Below are 24,525 nucleotides of genomic sequence, written 5' to 3'. Positions count from 1 at the left end.
TCTAAACTTACTCACCAACGAACTCCGTTTACATCAGCAGTAGTGACTCAGTCAAACGAGCTAATATTTACGCTTAATTTTACTAAAATAAATACCCAAAAGGCTAATCGTCTGAATGAAAAGAAACTACCTAATTACAGCATTAGCTTTCTTTGAGCCCAAAATGGTTTCTAATGAAGGAGTTCAAAAGCAAAGAATATCTCAAAGAATAATAATTTATAATAAACATACTAAAAACACAAACATTAAGGTGTGATTTTGCATGAAAAAGTCTGGTTTTCCACCTCTGCTGCCTGGGCAGCTTCATGGATGGGTCAAAGGTTAGAAGCAATCTATAACTTCTAACTTCTAAAGTTAATTAGGGACAAAGCAGCATTTACTCTGCACGGTGGTGCCCTCGGATCAGTCCCTGTGGGCTACTCATTAAGATGCAAATAGTGTGATTGTGTACTGCTAAAAATAAGAAAAAGAAAAAAAAACACTGCGTACTTTTCTTCTTCTGTGTTTTAACAGACATCAAACATGAGAATCAAATCCTTCGGATGATATTAACATTACCAGATTTAATTATTAAAAGGCTTCTCAAAGGACAGAAATCAAGATGGAAAGCATGCCTTTTTTCCTTATACAGGAAAATCATTATGAGAAGTGAAACTTTTACACATAAATCCAAATAAAATATATATCTCTATTTTCGGCATTATCCGGTTTAATGTGGCTCCGATAATTCACGTCATAAGAAACTAAAACTCCTTCGGAAACATGTTTATTTTATTTACGGATTTGTATCCTAACAGAAGATCCTGAAACTAAAATCTAAATTTCAGGTCAAGTCTCTAAATTTTCTTGCCTTACTTGAGGTTTCTTTTTTTTTTTTTTTTTACCATTTAGAGTAATTTATTAGGGATGCACGATATTATCGGCATGGTATCGGTATCGGCCGATATTAGCGCTAAAGCCAAATATCGGAAATGGGCCATTCCATCAAAATAACTCACCGATATAAAAGACGCTGTTTTTGTATGACAACCCAGTGACAAGGATGCCTGCAGCGCCAGCATAACGTGACGACGTCACGTGCACCTTCCTGATCTGATCACGGCGGAGAGGAAAATTCAAAATGACGGCGATGTGGACGTTTTTTTTTCTATATCGAATTCCAAAGATTTATGGACTACGTTGAGCCTCGCTACATCGTCCCCAGTTGCAGATATTTTTCTGACGTAACCTTACCCGAGTTACAAGCCGTCATTTCTGACGTCATTGAGAAGCTAACAGCCGATAGCGCTTGGGTGAGTTTTACCACAGACATTTGAATGTCAAGTGTTAGCCTCGTTAGCATGATTAGTCTTACGGCACAAAGGAGAGACAAAAACTTTGCACTTCAAAAGACTGTCCTTCATGCACAGGAGTGCAGAGGATCCCACACTGCAGCTATAGGAACCTGGAACAAGCCTCCACAAGTGAGACAGCATCACAGGTGACTAATGCTAATAAATAACATTTAACACTTTTCATTTAATATAAGTTAAAGTGCTATGTATATCATATGGCTGTTACTGAACATATGTCACCAGCTCTTACAGCTTTTACACATTTTTTGTAGCAAATAAGCCTAAATAAGAGGGTTATGTTCTGAAAAAGGAAAGCATATTAAAAATATTGGTATCGGTTAACGGCCCAAGAAGTTTTAACATGTCGGCCAAAAATCCAATATCGTGCATCCCTATAATTTATAACACAAAGTGATCCCTGTTTTTTCCTGTCAGTGAAAAATGCTTGTAACGCCGTCTTCTTTAGAGGGATTGAGCAAAAATATTGGTATGGTAGTAGCTGAGAGTCATCGCTGACACATATGATGAGTGCTAATGAGTCAAGCTAATATTTACGTCAAGAAATGCCATTTTCATTTTTAAGGAACTGACACCATGTTGACTTCTTGGAAAAAAAAAATCATAATAAACATTTTAAACTCTACTCTTTGTGCGTTCACAGTGACGCCCAATGTGCTGGAGGTACACTCGGCCTGAGCACAGATTAATTTTTTTAGCTAGATGACTGTTTGCTTAATCTGTATGTTCTATTTTACTCATATGACTGGGTTTTGTAGCCAAATAATTGTGCTGCTTCTGACAGTTGAGGACACCCCCCCCCCCCAATCACAGTGACAGTTGGCGCTGATGAAAGTGGGATTATTTCTGTGCAGCTTCTGTGACTTCTCCATCCATCTAAATGTGCACTCTTGCCTCCCTGTCCTTTCACCAAAGAGCAGAGACGCTGATGCCACATTAATTTCAAGAAGATATAAATGTCAGGTTGAGCACTTAAAAACGATGAAATATCAGTATCGCTCCTTTGCATACCCAATAAGCCCCATATTTATATAAAGATCACCTCTGAAGAACAAACATTTCCTTTAAAGCTGGGAAAGGTTTTGCTAACCGACTTTGCGCTCACCATAAAAGAGATTTAAGTTCGTCGAGCTTTCCATTAACAGTTTTGAAAACAAAACAGATTAGGAGAAAGGAGCACCCCTCCTAAAGTTTGATGCTCTTTTCTGTCATGAAACAAACTCACTCTTACCCTCCATTTAACTTTACAGCCTTGCTCCAGTACACTTCCAACCTGCGAGTGTTTAATTAAAGCTTTTCAGGATGCAGCCGAACCCTCTCGGTGTAATAAGCACAACAGTTTGCTCGGATCATCAGGTTGTTAAAACGCGGCCTGTGAAATGACTGGAGGAAAACGGTGATGCTGTTTGTTCGGTCTGAGCTGAGTGCCTCCTGCGAAGATAATATTTTACATCAACCCTACAGAATGTAAAGCTACACTTCCAAAAATGGAAAGCAGAGCAGACACAGCTCCAGCTTCAACGTATTTTTAAAGGTAACCGACAGATATTCAAGAAGAAAAAGGAGGTAAATGTATTTTGTGGAGCAGAAAAATAAAGAAAATGGCACAACAGTACTCCAGATCTGCTCATTTTGCCACTGGTGACTCTTATTTCTTTGCTTTCTACAGAAGGCATAAGGGCACTAATCGGGGCTTAATTTGAGCCGGATCCTGTCGGAACATGAACCGGGAACGCTTTTATTTTGACAGGGTGCGCTCCGGTAACTGTTTGCTTGGATCCGATAACTCTCAGGCTTACTAAAAATACATTATGAAAGCAAGCTTAGTTCTCAAACCTTAGATTCATCAAAATATTGAATAAATTTGGAATAAACGATGAAACAAATGGTAAAATCTATGACTTTTTTCTTGCATGAGTTGGATCCTCAATGCCACCTGTCAATCATCCAGTGGGCTCGTCAGCAATTGACCAATCGGCGATCTCAATTTGTCCTGAAACGCCCTTACCTGCAGGAGCTGGGGGGGGGGGGGGGGGTAGGATGCGTGAGAGAAGCAGAGCGTGCTAAACAACTAGTAAGATAATAGATAATCCTGCACTTAATAGGCTACAGTCATAAATAACACAAAAAGTGTTTAAAAGTAAATTTTAAACATGAATTGGTTTGGTATTTTGACATTTATGCACCTAAGAGTTGAGTTATGTATGTGTTCCGGTATCCGTGTTGACCTCAGTGAACTTTGGTCTCACATCGCTATTTGTATTACGGCATCGTTTGGTTTTCAAATTAAGCACTGGCAATAATGTTTTGCCCATGTGTGTGTGTTTGTCTGTATCGTTAATTATCTCATGAACCTCTACTCATGGTGGTTGGAGGAGGGGGCGGTTGTCCGCGGTACAGCGGAACAGCACTGGACTGGATTTGGTCCTACTTAGCCGAGCATACTTTCTGTGTCTGCCTTGGTGATCACGTGATGATGGTGATCCTCTGCTCCTCTTTTGTGTGGGGTTCCACAGGGCTCAGTCTTAGGCCCACTCCTCTTCACGATGTACCTGATCCCCCTTGGCTCTATTTTTTAGAGAATATGGGATCTCCTTTCATTGTTATGCAGATGACACACAGATATATGTGGCAGCACGACAGCTCAGTGGTTAGCACTGTTGCATTACAGCAAGAAGGTCCTGGGTTCAATCCCCGGTTGGACCTGGGGTCTTTCTGTGTGGAGTTTGCATGATCTTCTTGTGCTTGCGTGGGTTTTCTCAGGTACTCCGGTTTCCTTTCACAGACCAAAAACATGCATGTTAGGCTGCCTTCAGGCCTCCCTTGCAAAATAAATCTGTGACCTCAATGGGATGTGCCTGGTTAAATAAAGGTTAATAATAATAGTAATAATAATATGTCCCACTAAAGAAAAAGGACTTACTCTCTGGCCCCTCTGTTTTTATGTCTGGAGGACATAAAAGCTTGGATGGCTGTGAACTTCTTAAAGTTCAATGAGGAAAAGACTGAGGTTAACGATCTTTGGAAGCTCCACTGAGACTCCCAATGTAGATGTTGGTTCCTTGGCCCAGTACATCAAGCTAACTATTACAAACCTAGGGGTCAAAGTTAGAAAATCACATCAGAGCAGTTGTTAAATCTAGTTGTTTTTTTTTCCCCATATCAGGTAACTGGCTAAAGTGAAGCCAATTCTTTCCCAACAGCATTTTGAAACAGTAGCTCACCCCTTTGTGACCACTCGGCTGGACTACTGTAACACACTCTTTATAGGAACCAGTGATTCATGTATCTCTCAGCTTCAAAGGATACAGAATGCTGCTGCACAGCTTTTAACTGGCACACAAAAGTTTGACCACATTACCCCTGTTTTAGCCTCCCTGCACTGGCTGCCTGTACATTCTAGGATTCATTTTAAAATTATTTTATTTGCTTTTAAAGCTCTTAATGGACTTGCCCTGTGTCTGAGTTGTTACATCCGTACACATCCTCTCGATCCTGCAGGTCATGTGATCAGCTGCTCCTGAACGAGCCGAAGACAAAGCGTATGTCACTCACAACTACTTCAGGTGCATGAGATTGCTTGTGGTTTTATCGTCTAGGTTTGACCAAAAAGGCTGCCGTTTCTCAACATGAGATGATTTTAGGCTAAAACTCTGACGTGAAAAGCTGAAGGTGACATGCATTCATAATGCTAGGCCTTGAATTTGAAATTTAGAAAAAAATATAGTGACCTAAAACATTTAGTTTCTTTATTTAAAAAAATCTTTTTTATACCATTTGAATGAATAGAAACAAAGACAACAGTTACAGCTGGGTCTGTGTGTACAGGCAGAGTTAAGCAAAAAGAAAACTATGGAACAAGAACTTCAAAACTTTTATATTTGTGATTATGTAATTTGATGTTTTGAACAGGAAGTAGTTTTGGAGCACATGTCAAACATGACTCAAACGCACACGGCATACAAAAGTAAATACTCTCACATCACGCCGAGCATGTAATCATCACGGCCGAACTGCTTTGACCTTTTTATAGCTGCCTTTAATACTTGCAGACCTGTCCTTGTGTCAACCCAACTTTAATGTACTTCCTCGGGCTATGTTTAAATCACTTCGCTCCACTTACCCCCGATTCTTCCTCCACTCCTCTTTGTCCTCATCATACATGCTCTCTCTTCCCCCTCTGTCTCCTATCTGCAACTCTAATTGTCTTGCGTTGCCAAACGAGCCAGCCAATTGTGCCTCCAGTTAAAAGCTGATGAGGATTTCGGCCTTTTCCTCCTCCTCCTCCTCCTCCGACTCGTTCCGAATCTAAATAAAGATGGGTGGGAAGAGACGAATGACTATCGCTGCTCGGTGCAGAGCTGACGACCACAGTCTGTGTCAGGCAGCTTAGACATTTTCTAATGTCCCATGTGAGTCCTAGCACCAGTGTTGTTTTCGTTAACGATGACGATGACGAAAACTTTTCGTCTACGCCCCCTTTTTTCATGACAATAATGAGACGGTAACGAAATAAACATTGCTCTTTAATGACTAAAACATGACGAAATGTGTGTGAGTTTTCGTTGACGAGATGAGACTGTACGAAAATGTTTGTCGGTGGTCCGTCAATAATTTAGAATGCACAATATTTCTGCCCATTGGTCACACCCACTGCTACCCAACCACGCTGATGCACCGCGCGCTCACCTTTGACTTCATTTCAAACTGGACCATGGCAGATGCTGCACGTTTTACGAAGGGGCTCGGTGGACGCAAACCCAGAAAGGATTTATGGACTTATTTTGTATTTAACCCAACTGAAAGAAGAACCGAATGTATCGTCGAGGGAGACGGAGGTAAATGTGGATTTAAACTTGGTGGAAAAAACACGACAAATCTTAAGCGGCACCTGAAGGCTCACCACCCTGATATTTTTTCCAAGGTAAGTTAGTTACAACTACTATTTTTGTAATGTACATACATGCAATGTTACTTGACAAACCAAACGGGTTGTGACACATTTCACAACTCCAGTTTCGTGTAAACAATGTTTTTTTAATTTTATTTTTATAAATCCTGTCCTTGCTTGCGCACGTGGATGCTAACTTCGTGCTATTAGCTTGTTTGTTGTGCTAATCTAACGTCGGCTACTGTTACGTGTAAAACATGCAGGGATGTATGGCTGATAGGTTGTGTTTGAGTGACTGAATATCAAACCTGTTGCTGTTACCCCATGTGTCTGTCGGGTCTGCATCCTTTAAACCAAAAACCCATTTTAGCTAAACACTACTTGCATTACATTTTAAAATGAGACAACCAACATTTGTCTGATAAATGTTTACAGTAAAAAGTGTTAGGGGGCCAAAAAATACTTCATTTTAAATAAATAAATTGAATCAAAACATTTGCAAAAGAGAAAAGATACATTTTCTTAGATTGAGTGTTTATTGGTAGAAGAAAAATGGACAAAGTAATGTAAAAAATACCCCCCCAAAAAAGCTGTTTTCAATCTAATGAAAAGAAAAATAGTATTAAAAATACTGGTTATGTTAGTGTCATTCTGGATTGAAAATCTTAATGCCAATTAGCAAAAAATAGGTAAAGCTGACATTTATCTGTATTCAAATTTCAAAAGCATCTGCCTGTGTTAAATGTTTGGTACTTCAGACTAAAAGCTACAAGGGCACCTCAGTGTTGTTTTTCTGCTCTGAACCCTGAGCAGAAAAACATTAACACTGCACTAAAGTATTTTTTCATTTATCACAAGTCATATCATCATCGCAATATGATGCACTGTTCTTGCACATCACAGGATTTCCTAATATCAGACAGCCCTAGTGCACTTTTAATAATCTAACTCAACTGTACAGATACATTAGAAATTTGGCCATTGCACAATATAGAAAGATCAGATGACTTACGTAAGGAGGACAGGGTGGATGCTATTCATCTGGTTATTAACGTATCAGAAAGATTTTTTTGTTTGCTTGTTTGACAGCTAGTCATTCTGTTTTCTTAACATGGTATTTAGTAAGATATGTTGACACAAATCATTATGCACAATATATGTACATATAGACATATAAATAATTTTTTAAAGATATACATACATTTGATTATTTTATATTCACTTATAGATTCTTTACAAGAGGTGTACATTGTATATACAGAAAGAATAATTATCTTCTCGCCTTGCTTTTTTCTCATTCAGATCCCAGAGATCCTAACTCCTAAAGAGAAACCTGGTGGTCCAAAGAACGACAGGTCACAGTCATCTATACCAGCAGCCTTTGCCGCAGGATCTAAATATAAAACAGATTCTCAGGAACAACATGCCAAAGAACAGGCGATTGCTCTTTGGATTGGACGAACAGGTCTACCTGCTTGCACAGTTGAGGATGAAGATTTCATCCTTATGATGGAGACCTTTGATAAGAGGCTCACCATACCGAAAAGAACAAAAATAAACAACTTGGTTGACAAGATTTATGATGGTGAAAAGCAAAAGTTCAAAGAGAGGCTTGCAACAGCACACAAAATAACAATTGGACTGGACATATGGACCAAAAAAGGCCTTACAGCATCATTTCTAGCAATTAGTGCATGCTTTTTTTGCACTGTTGAAAACAAAGCACAGCACATACTGTTGAGACTTGACCAGCTCCCTCACCCACACACTGCTGAGTGTATAAAAACCCATGTTGATCAATGTACAGAGGACTGGGGAATACCCCAACACAAAATTCTGACAGTCATAACTGATAATGGAAGCAACATGATTGCTGCGTTCAAAGCTAATGAGCCGGATGAACTCAGTAGCTCTGAGGATGAATCCGTCGATGTGAGCGACACAGAAGACCCTGAAGTGATTGGACAAGACCAAAGGTAAATTGTTTTAATTTACTGTTAAGATTTTTAGTGTGTCATACGCTAGGTTATAATCAATTTTAGCAACTGTTTATGACAATTTTATTGAATTTCCTATATGATATTAAGAAAGTTTCTTTTTCTCTGTGTTTTGTCCTCTCTATCTAGGTTTGGAGCCATAGATAGGACCCCATGTGTTGTACACACACTGCAACTCGTTGTGAACATGATCCAGAAGGATGCAAGTATAAACCGACTGCTGGGCAAAGTTAGACTGCTTGTCAAGCTCTTTCGCAAGTCATCAGTGGCAACACAGCGTTTGCTCCAGGTATGTCAACTAACTGTGGTCAATGACTGCCCTACTAGATGGTCCAGCACATACCTGATGATATCACGACTTCTCCAAATCAAGGACTCAGTAGTTCAGGTTGCAGATGAGATGAGCTGGGACTATCTACTGCCAAGTGAGTGGCAGAAGTTGACTGCTCTTAGAGATTTACTTCTCCCCTTCGCTGAGCATACTCAGATGCTCCAGAGTGACACACAGTCTTTATCCCTTGTGTTCCCTTTTATTATAATATTGGGCATTTGTACTTCATTGCACTTTAGCACATTTTGAGAAATAAAGCCACAAAGTGAGAATGTTTTTGTTTTGGGCATTTTTGGAGTACCAGTATTTGATTCCACTATTAAAACAAATTACTCAAATTAATTTGTAAAGACTAATATGTTTTCTATTTATTTTAAAGACTAAAACTAGACTTAAAATTTTAAAGTTTTTGTCGACTAAAGCTGGACTAAAACCATTAAATATAGAAATGACTAAAACTGACTAAAACTAAGAAGTATTTTTGTCTAAAAGACTAAGACTAAAACTAAAATCAAAATGGCAGTCAAAAACAACACTGCCTAGCACCCACATCTTTGTTGCTTTAGCATCATGTCAATGCCATTTTCATGGCTCAGCTGATGTGAACACTGAGTTAGTGATACAAAGACGGAGCACAAACTCAGTTTCTGTCTTTTCCCTGAATGCACAGCTTCACAACAAATCCACATGTCTCGGGCAGCACTGGAGAGTTTGCTTGAGAATGAACAGTTAATAAACAGAGAGTTGGAGGACGTTTGGAACGAGTCAAACAGTCTCACTGTCAGAGTGCAACAAGACAAGTTGGTTTTTGTTACACACACAGTTATGCTTGGCAGGAATTAATGATGAAACTCTATAATAGGATCAATGAGGCTCCTTGTTTCTTCTTAAAACATAAATGTTGCCTGACTGTCCGTTTGCAGTTTAATGTTCTTTATTTTGGTCTCCAAAAGTTCTTTTAATAAATTATCTAAACTTCAGTGTTACACAGTAGATACACATCCCCTTCACATATAATGGTTGCGACGCCTATGGTTCAGTGGTCCATGAGATAAACTTCTGTCTCGCCCTACTCTTCCACTTGAGCGGTTCCACTTCGCCTCAAACTCGAGTCCTTTACCAGAGGCCTGGGAGTTTTAGGGTTCTGTTCAGTATTTCAGCTGTTCTTAGTATGGTGCTCTTCTGGACAGAGATCTCTGAGGTTCTTCCTGGGGTCTGTTGGAGCCACTCATCCAGTTTGGAGGTCACAGCACCAAGTGCTCCAATGATCACTGGGACTACTGATGCTTCGACTCTCCACAACTTCTGTATTTCCTCTTACAGCCCTTGGTGTTTCTTGAGATTCTCTTGCTCCTTCATGATGCTACTTGGGATTGCTACATCTGTCACCAATGCCTTCAATCAACTCAGTTCTCAGTAGTAACGTCCAAGTATGTGTGTCACTATATATATATATATATATATATATATATATATATATTTACGTGGCAACTGTCGCCATTAACATAAACTCTAGCTCAATGAAACATGATTGTTTTGTGATTCAATGTGTTTATTCTCATAAACGTTCTCTTTTGAAAAACAGACAGAGGAAACCTTCAAATGCAGCATCTTCTAAGAGTCTCTTTGTGAGATAAATCTCTAAATTCAAGGTAAAGAAAAAACCTGTAAAAAGAACAAAGACTAGTCTTAATAATCTGGTTTATAGCTCCTCAAATTACCAACCCTTTCTATAAAAAAAAAAGTAGCACAACATCTTTTTTTAAGTGCTTCTTTCTCAAAGCTACTGCAGAGTAAAAGTCAGAGCTGCATGCTTGCAACAACCCACATCAACAAATTAAACTGTGTTTCTACACAGACATTCAGCTCGTGTTGACATAAATTGCTTAGGAATTAAACTATTTCATTAAATTTGCAGCAGCCAACGTGATACAGACCCTGTTCGGCTGTATTTCCAGACATACGAGCAGCAGCTGGAATCGTGTTGTTTACTCTGTTCCTCCTGCTGATCTGTCCTCCTTCATGAAGTCATGCTGGTGGCAGCCCTTCAGCTACAGAGCAGCTCATGAGCAGGTGATAACCGAGCACGCATTCTCAAACTGAGACGTGCAGATACAGAGCCGGATTCCTCGAGATAAATTTTGTTCGGTTTACTCAACAGAACGTTCCAACAACAAAACATTTCAGCCCCTTTCTCTGACTTTAGAGCAGCCGCAGACAAACACCGGCGTTTTGTTGATGCGGCTCTGACTCCTTGCTGCAGAGAAAGGATTGATCTTCAGTCATTGTTCAGATGTAAGATGTGTTTGGTAAGAATCTGTAAACACCTACTCCTTCCTGACCACAAAGACAGAAAACACAGCATGTTTTCATGTGAGGTAAAACCTCGACATACATATAAAACAGTCCATAGCAGCTTTAAAACCACCGCTCTGTTGTCAGTGCTTTGTTCTGGGGTTCTTACACTCATTAGATGTATTTTACCACAAAACCACCATGAAATGTCACGTTTGTACGATGGTGCGATGCAGCAGGGCTCAAATGCTAGAAGGAAGCTTTCAACAAAACTGAAGAAACAGAGGAACCAACAACAGCAAGAGGCATGCTGGTTAACAGGAAACCTGACCAAAGAATTCAGGAAAACCAGTGAGTGTACAATGTGTACTGGGAAATGATAACTGAATGACAGCAGGTGTGATGATTACTAATGGAATACAGGTTGTATAAGAAAAGCTGGAAACATGAACAATGGAGGACATCTATAGAACAGAACACAAATGAACTGGAAAACGACAAAAACTGACCCAAACAAAGAAGATACATCTATCCTTTTTCAAATGCTTGTTCATAGTCCGATCATGAAGGTAACAGAAGCCCAGGGGTTCCCTCCTCCCAGCAACATTCTCTGGCTCATCCAAAAAGACTGAAGTTTCCAGACAGAGAGAATATTTAATCTCTCCAGAGACTTCTGTGTTGGTGGTCTCTTCCTGTAAAGATGTTCTGAATCGTACAAGTTGAGGCAATCAGAAGACCGGAGACCTCAGCTGATTTATTTGTTGGGCATGAGCTCGACTCTGAGCCCTTTTTCCAAGTCTGAGTCTAGCTACTTTACATATGGAGCACATTGTAGCTACTTGTAACCAGGATTTTGCCATTTTGAAAAACGTTTTACTTTCAGAATTCAGGTTTAGAAATCCAAAGTAAATAATTACGTGATTTATTTACAAGAAGAGGCAGGATTGATCAGGGGTTGAAGGATGTGTAAAGGACAGCCAATCGTGAGTACCGTATTTTCCGCCGTACACGTCGCACCGCCCTATAAGTCGCATCAGTTCATATTTGTCTGATAAAGTGAAAAATCAATAAATACGCCACGTATACATCACATCTATTGTGCATTGATGATGCGTAGCGTTTGTTACGCGTCACCGGTGACAACCCGGAAATCTGGTCCGGTGTTGTGCCAAAAATTGATTGGCTGCCAAATGGTGGACACGGGACCGTGCATGGGAGGGCTTTAACAAGAATTTAACAAGATTAACAATTAAAAACAATTATTTGTTTGCTCGAAATTATTATAAGTGTCTCAGTCTAACTTTTGCTTAACAAATGCACTTTGACGGTCAAATCTGCCTCGGTGCTTCGGGAGCACACAGACAGGGAGGACATCAGGAAGGAGGAACGCTGCACATTTCTTTGAAACTTAACAAGATAAGCATCTAAAACAATTAATTGTTTGCTCGACATTATAGTAAAGGCGTGTCTCAGTTGAACTTTTATTTAATAAATGCACTAAATGCACTTCAATGGCCAAATTAGCTGCATTTCGCTTTGACGGTTGCTCCAGAGCTGAACGAAGGAGTCAGGCTATGGCAAGCTGATTGTGTCATTAATAGCCACTTTTACCTATTACATGATAGAACGGCATGCCATACTACTCGAGTGCTATCTAGCAGCTGAAAATGGTAGTGTTCAATATTTTCAGTCTGAATGAATGAAAACGGTCATATCTCAGCCAAAAACCGGTTTATAAATATGGGAAAAATCTATAAATATGTTGCTTCGGTGTATAAGTTGCAGGGCATGCAAATTATGCAAACAAACAAACTAACATGACTTATACAGTGAAAAATATGGTATGTAAAATATTGATTGGTCCAGAGGTTAGGATTTGCAAACTAAACGTTCTCTGTGTGTTTTCTTCTTTCAGGTTTTGGTAAGTACCGGGTTTGGATTCCAGGCTCTGTGGCTCAGAAGGTCTCCAGGTAAATTACTCACGGAGACTCTTCAGTAGTAGGAGAGCAGGCAGGCAGAGGCTGAGTTGAGGATAGTTACCTTCTGGGATTTTGCAAAGCATGAAAGATACATTCAACAGGAGGAATTGACTGAGGAAGAGGTGTGGCTGCAGGAACAAAGGAGTCCATAAGAATTCATGAGGCAATCAAAGGTCCAGCGAAGACTCGTGATTTCACTCCGCCTTGAGAAGGAAGTCAATCAGCCGTCATAGAAGACAGCCGAGAGCAGCCAGCACTCACAGGATCTGCAGGGATGGCTAGTGGAGGCAAAGGGAGCCAGAACACTGGAATCATAACAGACCTCGCTTATTTGGTCATGAATATGGTCTATGACTCATGACCATACAGTAGGTATAGCACCTGCTCAGTGGAGCAGATCACCATTTTCTAAAGCAGGGTGCAAATTAATGTTTTTTTCTCCCACATTTTTTAACTTTATAAGTTATCACTCAGTTACAAATAAAGAGTTGTATCAAACAAGAATCGCCACATTCTCATTCTTTTTAACTTTGAGTTGGTTTAGTCCAACTGAAGTTTATAACATAATCAGACACCCATGAAGGGTTGAGGCCTTTTGACTGAGCTTCTTCATGGCCACAATCTGTCTAGCCATCTTTTGCTCCATCAAACTATCCCTTGTGAACATCGAGATACTTGAACTCCATTTTAGGGCAAGATTAATTTCCAACCAAGAGGGAGCAATTTTCTGGTCAAGACCCATGACTTCAAATTTGGAGGAGCGATACTCAGTCCCAACACTTCATACTTGGCTGAAAACCACTCCAGTTTACACCAAAGAACATCACTGGTTGAGACACCTCCTAGGACTGCAGCTTGAGATGCTACACAACTCACATCAGCAGAGAAAAATGGAAATCACACTGGAAACAAACCCAACTTTGTGACAGAAAACGATAAAGACCCAAACCATGGTACAAAACCAGTTTCAAACCAGTTAAGTCTCAAATGGCAGGATATTTCATTCATTCAACCTTTATTTAGTCCCATTGAGCATCTGGAACTCATTTATAAGAGAGACCTGATGTTAACAAAGAGTGATGTCAGCAAACAATCATAAAAGAAAGCATACAAATTGAAAAGAACAAGTGAAATAAAATGGTAAAAAAAAAATAGCTAGCAATTTAGATACTAAAAACAGGAACATGTCTGGTTTTTGCCAAGAACTTGGCAAATGTTTGAAGCCACTTAGAGAGGTCAAGGTCGAGAGCTTCAGATCTTTTTGAAAGATATTCCAGGATATAGGAGCGGAGTAGGCACACATTTCTGTTACACGTTAAACAAAGCTGCTAGAGGAGCCCAGGGTAAAGGAGCTACTCTTTAGGCCACAGAACATAATCAGCAAGAAATCATTCCTTAACAGGTTATAACTGTTGTGGTAGCACAAGTAAGACTTATTTACATAATAATATGCATTCAGGTGGTTTTAATGTTGTCCTTGATCGTTCTGAGGTTAATGCTTCTCCTTTAAACAGTGGACTCCATGGTATTTGTTTAATAAAAAGACCCTAAAGTCTGTTTTACAGGAAAAATGCATACACAGCAGAGACAGAGAACAATGAATTTGAAAGCTGCCCATTTTAAACACAAAGCTCTGGCAGTGAAATAATTGAGAAAGCACCTGGGGCTGGTGAGCAAATCAGGAAGCTTTTAAAATCGAGTGGATGTACTGTCTCACTCCCCTCAGGTTTTTAAGTGAACCGGCTCTCCTGGATCCTTACCAGACTCTCAAGCGATAAAATTGATATTGATCTTTTCATCAGACTCAAGGAAACAAAATGTTTTTATTTTATTTGAAAAAAGGTTTGAGCCGTAGTTTAGAAAATGTCTCAGAGACCAAGCAGCTAACACTTTAAAGACGTAGCTTTCATTCTTTGAAGGAATTCATATCGCCCACTGACTTTCATGCTCGAGTTTTACCCAAAAGTCCTATCCTGAGTGGGGATGGAGTTGTAGCCATGTTGGGCTAACCTTGTAAATAACCTTATGCGCTCTTGGCCATCTTGAATTAGCGTCAATTCCAAATGTTAGGGAGTTGTAGATTTCATTCAGAATCACTGATGCACATTCAGTGGTTACTTTCTGAGAGTTTCATTACTGCTCCACCTTCGCCGGCGGGTGATAACGATATGAATGCATTAGCGGTATGTAATACAAACGTATGTATCATAATGAGTTGAAACTCCCTGCAGGGGTGAAACTCTGGCAGGGTGGATGTTGCATGCTGGTCAAGACTGATGCTTTCGTTGGGGTATACAAGTCTATCAAGGAAACGATGGGTAAAGTATGCATGCTCATGCTGTGCGTCTGTATGCATCAAGTCTGTGAAGTATTTTAAGCAAAGTGTTTCCACAACCTCAAGCTTGGCTTTAACTCGGTAAAAGAGCCACATCTGAGGGAACTCATTATTCCTGTCCCTTCTTTTCCCTTTCCCTCCTAACAAAACTGAATTTGTTGCTGAAGGACACGATTCATCAGTGTCAAAATAACTTTGGTTTGTTTTCTGCCAGGTGAGAAAGGAAAGGAGGCAATTACCAGATAGATTAGACGGGAGGGAAAGAGATAAGGAAAACAATAGACGGAGGTGGAGAAGAAAGCGAAAGTGAAGATGAGACGGGAGAGGAGTGATGAGCGGCACACTGATTTATCAAAAAGAAAACCTTTTCAATTGTACAAAGACATTTGTGTTGGAAGATTGCCAGCAATTTGAGTTGATAAATGCACGCACAGAATGGGCAGAAACGCGTGATTGCGCTTTCGAGAGAAATATCAGAACCTTGCCTTCAGAAACGATTCAGTGCATCCACGACTTATTTAAGTCAGTTCTGAAAAGAACATTTCATTTTCCAAATTTACCTTCCTGAGCGCCTTGTTTTGTTCTTTAATAATCAACATGGCTGACAAGGCCACAACATAAATACTATCACCTGACAGTTTGGTATGTCACAGCTGATGCAGCTGTTTTGTTCCAGTTGTTAGTTCCTCTTCCACAGACTCAAGGTCAACGCCTCGCAACTCATAAACAGCAACAGTATCTGGCTGAACTGCTTCAGGAGCTTGAATATATATAATCTCTCATATATAGTCAGAAAAACTGCAGTGATCATTCTAAAGCCAAAAAGCTCTTCGAGGCAGCACAACCAGGTTGTATTTGCCTGGGCGCAGGCAAAGTGGGTGTAATTGTAACTGACCCTGATGATGGGAGCGATTGCTGGTCATTAAACCGTAAAATACCAGGCAGGGAGGGAGATAATAAATCTCAGACAGGAACGTGAAACTCAGCAAAATCCACCAAGGCCAGCTCTGCAACGGCTGGGGGTTAAGTGAGGGACCAGGCCTGAATTTCAATTGTGTCTCTCCCTGAACGCTAAGAGGACGTTTGTGTTGAGCTGTGGGAAGAATCTGCTAAAACAAATAAAACATCACTGACTCCTTCAGTAACTGGGAGTCTTCCAAACAACTCAAAAAATGCTAACAATTAATGAGTTGAACCTCCCTGCAGGGGTGACAGAATGCACATGTTTGTGCCAAAGTTGTGCCACATTTCTCTTATTGTATCTCAAGGACTTATCTTTTGTATCTCATGTTGGTTTCAAGCAAACGAAACGACTCTGAAGCCCCTTGAGTTGCTGTAAACAAGCTCTTAAAATCGTGGATAAGAGCATAGAACAGTATTACCATTGTAATGTATATATTTTAGCATAAGTTGTTGAGTTTTGAAAATATGATCACATTTGCAAATGCACGATTGGCATTTAAAATTATACATGCTGCTGCAGCTCCGCCTCCGAGATCTTTGGCTCATCGGATCACTGAGCACATGAACAGAGTCACAAGGACCACTTCTAGATGGGCGTGCAGTAATCCTAAATAAAACAACTCCCTTTGGACAATCAGCTTTTTCATACAAAGCTACAAAGCATTGGAACAAGCTCCCCACGGACTGAAGACCAGCGCAAATTAGAGCCTTCTCCAGAGAAACAAACAACAAAAAACAGCACTGACCGTTAACTTTGAAAAATATTCAGATTTTTTAAATACAGCATGATCATAATCTATGCTCCATTTGATATGTGTTGTTATTTCTATGTACTTGTTCTTACTCTGTTTTAAACTTAGATGTATTTAGTATCTTGCCTGCCAGAGAGACTGCAGATGGAAATGAGCTGAAAGCTATAATCTGGTACGATGCATCTTTACTCAGTTTGAATTTATGTTGTTTTTTCTCTGTACATGGTCCCTGACAAATAAACAAATATATAAATGATTAAAGTTTTAGACTGTGATTATATAATGGTTAAAAGTAAATGGTAAAAGGACTGTGCTTATGTAGCACCTTTCTATCTTATCAAGACATTCAAAGTGCTTTACAACTCAATCTGTGCCCCCCATTCATACACTCTACTAGATCTTTACAAAGAATAATCAGAGCTTTATCACACTCAAACACAGATGGGACACACATCGGAGGCAATGACGGGTTCAGTGTCGTGCCCAGGGACACATCAACATGTGACTGCTGGTGGAATTGAACCCCCAACCCTCCCATTGAAGAATGACTGCTCTAACCACTCAGCCACAGCCGCCTCAAGTGACACTCTAGATATTTTGGTTAAAATCTTGAAAATAACATGGACATTTTCATGTAATGTCTCACATAATCTGTCAGTACTTGGATTATGAGTTGTGTGTGACTCAGCTACAACCACATATAAATTTAGATCAGTAGATGTATAATGCATTTAGTTTTAATTAGCCAGATTTGTGTAGATTAAAGTCATTTAGGTGTGGTGGCCATCTTGGTTATAGATGTATTGTATTTTCTGGAGTATAAGTCACATCAGTCAAAAAAAGCATCATAAAGAAGAAAAAAACATATAAGTTGCTTCGGCATATAAGTCGCATTTATTATGCGTCGCCGCTGACCCGTCATATTTATTATGCGCTTATTTACCATACCATACCATTTTAATTATAGAGCACTTAAAACAGCTACAAGGCCAACCAAAGTGCTGTACAGACAGAACAACAGAAAAGTATATATATATGTATATATAATGTATATGTATATGTATATATAAATATATTTAAAGGTCAAAACAGCTTCATTTTGCCTGGGCGGCGTGGCACCATCCATCTAACGCAGCCGGAGCCGCTAGCTCTCCAGCGCTCCTCCGCCCGCACCAGCTGAGTGAAGCGAGCGCGCATGAAAAGACTCACTGTTGCAATTCTTTGAAATTTAAAACGTCAATCAAAAATTGCGTTATGAATGGGGGGTGGGGAAAACGTATATAAGTCGCTTCGGCGTATTAAGTACTGTTCAAATAAGGACTGACGAATCTATACAAAAAACTGACTTATACGCCGGAAAATACGGTATGTACGTCCATGTTTTATTCAAATCTGTTCAGCGCTTAATGAGTTTTTGTTTGTACTAGGGCTTTAACAGACTACTCAAGTAATCGACGCATCGATTCCTAGGACGTCTTTTAAATTTCACGTCGAGTATTCGTAGTGACGTCATTACGTCGCCGTTACGTGATCCGCACCGGGCGCAGGTTACAAAATGGATTCCTCCCAGCAGACAGACTGAGCGGAGCAGGCCCAGTCTTGGCAAACGGGTAGAAATGCATCAATAATATGTAAATATTTCACTAAAGATGAATCTTCCAGTTCAACTACCGTAAGGAAACAGAAGATGAATCAACTTCCTGACTGTTTGGAGCTCGTTGCAAACCGGTGTTATACCATATTCTGTGACCACCGTATACTGTGACCATAGGGGGCGGTGTTGCAGGTCACAAAATATGGTCCAATCGACCGAACCAGAACCAGCTTCAAAAATATTAATCTCTAAACCTATAAACATATTAATCTCTAAAACTAAACTTAATGCGCAGCACAGCTGGCGGTGGTGCGGGGTGGTCGACCGCCCCACTGTTTTTAGTTTTGTTTTTTTACGTGCCGCACGTTTCTTTCACTTTTGCAGCTTAATAATAAAAACTAATAGTTTTGGTTTTCCTGTGACTTATTTGCAGCATGATAAATGGTCGAATAATATACTCTCTCAATGTTTTGATGGTCTTTTTTTGTAAATAATAACTTTTTTGCAGTTTTATTTATTTATTTTTGCATCTTGAGATCCTACGTCATCAACTACTCGAGTTCTACTCGTTTTATTATGTTAATGTCGAGTTTAAAAATTATGTAGTCGTTCAACCCCTAGTTTGTACAGACCCCCCCCCCCCACACACACACACACACACAGAGGCAACAACATTATTGCTCCACTTTTGTCTTTGATAGCAGGCAATAAACATGGAAGCCATGACCTGAATGAGCTTACCAACATAATCAACTGCCACCGGGGTTAATAGTAAGAACAATATGAGGTTTATGTTTCATTGTGGGATCACCAACAACCTCCCAGACCGCTCAGCTGGCAGCCTAACATTTACTTCTCTCGCTACAATCATGGTTTTTGGTATTCAGCAGTAGTTTGCAAAAATAGAGCTCATATTCGTTTGTGCTCCCAGACTTGCACCAGAGTCAAGGTCACACCTTCTTTTCTTCTTCTTCCCACAAAGCGCCGCTGAGGTGACGGCAGCTGAAGATAAAACTGGATTTTTAAGGCAGAGAGCCACGTTCTGAATGTGGCACAAATACACATTCATTGTTCCCTTGGACTGATCTGAGGCATTTTGTGCAGTGAATGATGGTAGAGACATGCAACAGACTGCTCGTGGCATTTTAACGCATGAAAGGCCTGCTGCGGCACGCTGATGCCTGAACTACATAAAAAAGGTGGCTTGCTGAAAGGTACGCTCCGGATAAAAGCATTTACTGTGTAATTTTCACAGACGTTTGTTCAGCTTCAAAAAATACAAAGTGCAAAGTGTTTGCTTAGTTAGTCGGACGCGGTTGAGCATAAAAGTCTTCTAACTACTGACATCACCTCAAAGGAAGATGATAAAAATAACTAAAGCTTCTTAATAGCTTTTTAAAAAATGTAATAGGAAGGTGCTAATCAAAAAAGAATGTTAATTAATTATGGAGAAAAGGGAAATGAAACGAGTATAGTTTGACAGGCAAGCCCTCCCACTTGTGAAAGAATACAGCTTTAAAGAGTTTCTTAAATTAAACACGTAAAAATAATGAAAATATTTCTTTGAAAAAAGAACAGGCCAATCAGGCCAAACTTTTAATCACTTTTAGTGTGGATCTGTCTATTATGACAGCAAATATTAGCTCAAGTTTGATAAAACTGACATATTTATAGACTGTTTTGGATTTGCAAAGTTCCATTTTTTGTGGTGGCCATTTTGAATTAGGCCGACTCCAAAAGGTGATCAGTTGTAGACGCCAACCCAATGATGACTTCCTGAGAGCTTCATTTGAATCCACTGATTGGTTTTTGATATATTTGTCTAATAGACAAACACACACACACGCACACACACACACACACGAGCATAAGTCAAAAGCAACAGACTGGCTGGAAATCAGTGCAAACTCTCGACTCTCAGTGTGATTTAATGCGACGCCAACATGCCTGCATGGAAAATCTGGTTGCAACTATATTGTGTTAAAACAATTATTTTGTTTTACTTCATGCACAAGTTAAGACGTGTTCATTTGTGATTCAATCAGCTGACAATAACAATGTTTCTCCAAAGGTTTCCTGTTATTTCTGGATTAATATTTATCCATCTACTCATCCATTATCTTTACTCCGGGCCATGGGTGCCCATATCCAGCAGTCACTGTGTGAGAGGCGGGGGACACCCTGGACAGGTCTCCAGTCCATCACAGGGACATGTAGAGACAACGAGACAAACAGATTCACTCTCTCACTAACAAACTGATCGGGGGGGGGGGGGGGGGCACAGGTTCTGAGAGCCAGCAGCTCAGTGGCGAGACATCCAGCATTAAAGTCATTATGTAAATGAGAACAGGCAAACTCCACAGAACCCCCCCAGCCGGGATTCAATCCAACGACCTTCTCGCTGAGATGCAACAGCTCTACTAATTGTGCCACCTCATTAATATTTAATGACATCTGTTCCTACCAAACCAGTCGAAGAAGATGGTCGCTTGTCCTGGAGTTTTTCCTTCCCACTGTCGCCTTCATGCTTGCTCAAGATGAGAGTTCTTTGATGGAGTTAAACTCAAAGCAGTCTGCTCCTCAAATAAATATTGTTAAATTATTATTTTTATATATGAATGTTTCTGTTCAGTGCCCTGAGACAACTTCTGTTGTGACTTGGAGCTTTATAAATAAACTGAATTGAATTGACATGGAAATGTGAAAAAATGGGGGGAAATTGTTTGGATTGTAAAGAACATAATCCAGATGTCTTAGGATCCTTGTTACCAAAAAAAAAAAAAGACTTAATGAGCATTAGACACCAAAGTCTGAACGCCGTTTCATAAACACAATGATAACGCTTTTCTTAAAAACAATCTAATTAACGTAAGGTCTTGGTTGAAATCCTTGTTCTTGCATTAACTTCAAATCGAAACAAAATTATTGTTTAAATGATTAAAATCTTTGGTATAATTTGAGAATCCAAACTTCCCAAATGTTAAAAAAAAATGTTAAACAAACAGAAACAAGAGCAAAAACATTTGATTTTAGAGTAATTCAACTATTTAAACCAAACAGAATTATAACCGTTCTGATTTTCAGTCAGAGGGAAATATCTTCATTCTCCAACGGTAGTTTGGTTTATACACAGATAACTTCTGTCTTTTATGCTTCTACAAGCGTGTATTTAGGTGCAGCAATGAATCAGAGATATTTACAAGTCAGTGATGTTTCGCTGATGCTACGGCAGGTTGGTTAACAAGATGGATTTAACTCGACAACAAATCAATGGGCTGAAAAGTGTTGCAGACATTAGTTGGACAGTAAAACATTTGGTGGATCTACAGCATTTGAGCTAGCAGGGAAGAACGTCAGTCTGTTTTTCTGCTGTTCAATGCTTGGTACCACTTTGGTCGACGGGTTTAATCTTCCAGAAAAAAAACAACAACAAAACTGTAAGACAGGCAGCTGCGCCCCCCAAGGGAGACGGCTCACCACGATACCACGAGGTGAGGAGAGTGTTGTCAGTTCCAATTGTTTTGCTCTCCCACATCGAGCTCTCTGAGGTCCACTAAGGAAGAGAAATTAAGAACGTACTTGGATGTAGAATTGCGCCGCTCAAGGTGGCTGCATGTTGGAGCAGCTCTGTTACTTTCATTCTGAGATTTTGCTTTTGGAAACTTTAATTCCTCTTTTTCTGGATGTAAATCACATTTTTGGATGATTGTTTCCTCTGGTATCAGATGCTGTGCAGCTGGAAGGACTTTTACTGAAACTTTTTTAGTTTTGGACATTTGTTATGATGCGTAACCATGGCAACAAGGCAGTTTTCCACAACCAGCAGCTGATTAACATCTCAAAAGCTCAAATAATATCTCAACTACAGCCCCAAATCTCAAGTGAGTTGAAAGGATGTTCTGTGGACGCATTCTCATCTACCTGCCAGCTGTGCTCGAGTGTCTGACCACTGAGATCCTGGAACTAGCAGGAAACACGGCTCATGACAGCGGAAAGACAGGATCGGCACCTACAGTTAGCTGTCCGCAGCAACGAGGAGCTCGGCAGACTGCTGGGAGGAGTGGCCATCGCTCTGGGAGGAGTTCTGCTGGCATTTGGGCGGTCCTACAGCCCGAGGGGAACCGAGAGGCCAGCCGAGTCTGGGTGGACTGATCGGACGGCATCTGCAGCCAGTTTCTTAGGATCCACTGTGGGATGGACCTTTACAAGAGATCCTTCCTGTCTACTGCCATCAGCATCTATAACATCTCTTAATGAAATGAGGATAACGAGTTATAACAACAAATAATTTCCCTTTGGGATTAATAAAGTATTTTTGAATTGAATTGGATGAGGATAGATAGTGTGAGGGGGTGGACTGAATGTGAGGGACAGAACAGAGTGCTGGGGGGGCTGAGCCTCCATCTGTTGGTATCATTAGACTTCAATAGCGTTGATCAGGGATAACGTCACGAGAATTGTGGGGAATGCCCAAAGTCCCGGATGTCGGACAAGCAACAGCAGACCGCATGCATGGTGGCTACCTCAAATATGTTTGTATTACTTTCCTGGGTCCAAAATCAACTGGGAATATATTGAAGGATACAGCAATGCATGGCTTCAATGCAGCCGTGTCTAGCAACCACGCCGAATTGATAACAGGTACGTGTGGCGTTCCTGGTGTTCTCATGCTGATCCAAGCATGCCATTGATTTGCCATGTATTGCAGAGGTTTTCAGAGGCAGGATGAAGAATGGCATGGCCAGCCACTTAATTTATTTTAAGTTGTTTGCTGGTGTTAGCCGTTAGCTATCAGTTCTTTTACTCTACTTTCCAAAAATGAAAATGTTCTTAAAAATGATCAGTTCTAAGTTCTCTTATTACCACAACCACTTATTGATTTTTTTGAAAACAGAAAGGACATTTTGATTTTATTCATTGTTTTGCTAATGTTAGAAATAAACCACTTTTAGTCTGCTTTTAATCTACTCCAGGAAGAGAATGCCAGAATGGTGATGGCATTTTTGGGATCTCTAGTGTTTTTAAAATATTATTCTGGGCACTTAGATGTAAGTATTCTTGCTTACATTTGTCTGGTTGAAGCCAACTCGGCCACAGAGTCTAAATCCAACAATCACATTTTTTTCAGTCGGTAATCGGCTTTGGACACGGCATGAACCAAATACCTTGCATATGTGGCTTGTCAGGATATTGGCCGTCACTATTTCAAGTCCCATAGCAACAAAGCTTTTTAGGAACCATTTCTCTGCTGTTTTTTTTTTTTTTTTGTCTTTTCTTTTCTGGTGCAAACTATGACAACAGCGCTGTATTGTCTTGTACTCAAAGTTCTGTTTACTCGAAATCCAGGTACTTGCTGACGTCACATAATGCGTAGGGAGTTATTTTAAGTAAGCCTGACCTACACTATTAAATGTACGAAGTGATGAGAGGGCAGTGGTGCTGTTACATTAATGTTGTGTACCAGCAGGTACAGCTGGGGAGCAGCTGTCGCAAAGATGATACAGCCTTTGTGTTTAATCTGGACTGAGATGCAGAACTCACAATTTGTTTAGTTTCTTTTACAGATGTGGATACATTTGTTTTAGACCTTTTGTTAAAGAAAGAAAAGCCAACAATGGTCAGGGAAACAACTTTAAAAAAATTAAATAGAAAAACACGCTCCATTTGAAATTTTCTTCAACTAATTTATTAATAAACTAATGAAACTGGTCTCAACTAATCGTTTGAAACGTTTAACTTAAGGTTTTGTTGCTTAAACTTTCAAGATCACCGCAATCCTGTGATTTCAGTAGTTCTGAGACCTGCACCTGTCCACAGGTGTTCTCGTCTGCCTGTCCACAGGCGTTCTCGTCCACCTGTCCACAGGCGTTCTTGTCCACCTGCACACAGGTGTTCTGGTCCGCCTGCACCTGCCCACAGGTGTTCTGGTCCGCCTGTCCACAGGTGTTCTGTTCCTCCTGTCCACAGGTGTTCTTGTTCCTCCTGTCCCCAGGTGTTCTTGTTTGCCTGTCCACAGGTGTTCTTGTTTGCCTGTCC

General features: G+C 40.2%; 1 protein-coding gene across 1 annotated transcript in view; it reads right to left on the bottom strand.

Annotated features, from left to right (window-relative positions):
* Positions 1–24,525, bottom strand: part of tmem132e (transmembrane protein 132E) — a gene marked incomplete at its 5' end in the record, with an annotated part of 183,306 nt that overhangs the window by 122,321 nt on the left and 36,460 nt on the right. The window contains 3 exons of the mRNA XM_037688218.1: positions 2,969–2,990; positions 7,022–7,069; positions 9,699–9,715. Coding sequence (XP_037544146.1) covers positions 2,969–2,990; positions 7,022–7,069; positions 9,699–9,715 — 87 coding nt within the window. The remainder of the gene's footprint in view (positions 1–2,968; positions 2,991–7,021; positions 7,070–9,698; positions 9,716–24,525) is intronic.

The sequence above is a fragment of the Nematolebias whitei genome, chromosome 14, assembly GCF_014905685.2.
Source record: "Nematolebias whitei isolate Nwh7 chromosome 14, NemWhi1, whole genome shotgun sequence".
Lineage (NCBI taxonomy): Eukaryota > Metazoa > Chordata > Actinopteri > Cyprinodontiformes > Rivulidae > Nematolebias > Nematolebias whitei.
Note: the sequence above shows the minus strand (reverse complement) of the source record. Positions and strands in the feature narration are given on the sequence as shown.